This window comes from Myotis davidii, unplaced genomic scaffold (assembly GCF_000327345.1).
Source record: "Myotis davidii unplaced genomic scaffold, ASM32734v1 scaffold327, whole genome shotgun sequence".
Classification (NCBI taxonomy): domain Eukaryota; kingdom Metazoa; phylum Chordata; class Mammalia; order Chiroptera; family Vespertilionidae; genus Myotis; species Myotis davidii.
The window spans coordinates 2,003,579-2,004,865 of record NW_006298628.1 but is presented as its reverse complement, the minus strand read 5'-3'; the positions used below and the strand labels follow the sequence as shown (position 1 = coordinate 2,004,865).

Genomic DNA, 1,287 nt, shown 5'->3' with positions numbered 1-1,287 from the left:
CCGTCAAATGACCCTTTCACAGGGGTCGCCTAAGACCATCCTGCATATCAGATATTTACATGACGATTCATAACAGTAGCAACATTACAGTTATGAAGTAGCAACGAAAATAATTTTATGGTTGGGGTCACAACATGAGGAACTGTATTTAAAGGGCCAGAAGGTTGAGAACCACTGATTCAACGCTCCAATCCCACCTAAGCCTAACACAAGACCACACGCAGGGCAGAGGTGGGGCACAGAATCATTCCCTTCAAGGGACTAGTTAGCCTGCTGTTAGTCCCCAGGAAGCAGGGAGAACGCTCAAAACATGCCTGAAGTTGACACCTAAAGGAAAACCAAAGGGACCGAGAAAAGTTAAGTATTCTCAACGGGCAGCTGTAAGACGGAGGACCCATTCTCTGCACATCTGACCCAGGTGGCCTAATTTCAGGGAAAAGGGCTTCACTCCATTCCAGAGCCACGCGTTTGAGAGACTCCACAGAAAGGCCATGCACGGGCTAAAGGGGGCGGGAGACCTTGGGAGTGAGACCTTAAGGCTGGGTCCCTGCCTACAGTCCAGGATACGAAGGGGAGGGGGCACCTCGCAGAACACTAGCTCGGTACTCACAGATTTTGGCAAACACGGCGTTGATCACACATTGGATGAAGACCAAAGTTAAGGCAAAAGTGAACGTCTCCTGCTTGGCTCCTTCCCCATACTTTCCTCTTGTTCTAGGAACGAAACACATGAAAAAGACGGGGAGGAATCAGTGTGTTTCCTTCGGCGTCAGCCAGTGTGTCCAGCGGCGCTTGGCACTTTGGAATTATCCTGCCTCGCTGGAGGCAGGGAGAGCCTGGCAAGGGCCATTGGGCTCATTTACCCAAGAGGCCCACCTGATTAGATTTAGAAACTAGACACCCCAGCCTGCTAATCCCGTGGCCCGGGACAAGAATGTCCGTACAGGATGGAGTTAGAAGAAACGTAGAAAACTAGATGGTGAGACGAGGTACCCCCGGCAGCGGAAGGGATGTGGGCTACAGCAGCAGGGCCGAGGGCGAAAGAGTCAGCTGTATGTAAGCATCTGGCAATTCCAAAGAGGAACCGCGCAGGTCACGGAACCTGCTGGGGGTGGGGTGGGGGTGTAAGCAAGTCCCATCCCGTAAAACCCAAGCTCTTAGGACCAAAAGGGGGCGGCGCGGGGGGACGAATCAAGGGAAGAGAAATCACCAGGTCCCGAGAATCCAAAGACCAACTTTCGCATTTTGGACATCTGGGGAGACGGAGCGGCGCTGCAAAGGTGCTGG

At 52.7% G+C, this 1,287-nt stretch overlaps 1 protein-coding gene across 1 annotated transcript in view; it reads right to left on the bottom strand.

Moving 5' to 3' along the window:
* SLC35B1 (solute carrier family 35 member B1) overlaps positions 1 to 716 on the bottom strand; it is a gene marked incomplete at its 5' end in the record, with an annotated part of 5,576 nt that extends 4,860 nt beyond the window's left edge. Inside the window, one exon of the mRNA XM_015570776.1 lies at positions 611 to 716. Coding sequence (XP_015426262.1) covers positions 611 to 716 — 106 coding nt within the window. The remainder of the gene's footprint in view (positions 1 to 610) is intronic.
* Positions 717 to 1,287: the final 571 nt, after the last annotated feature.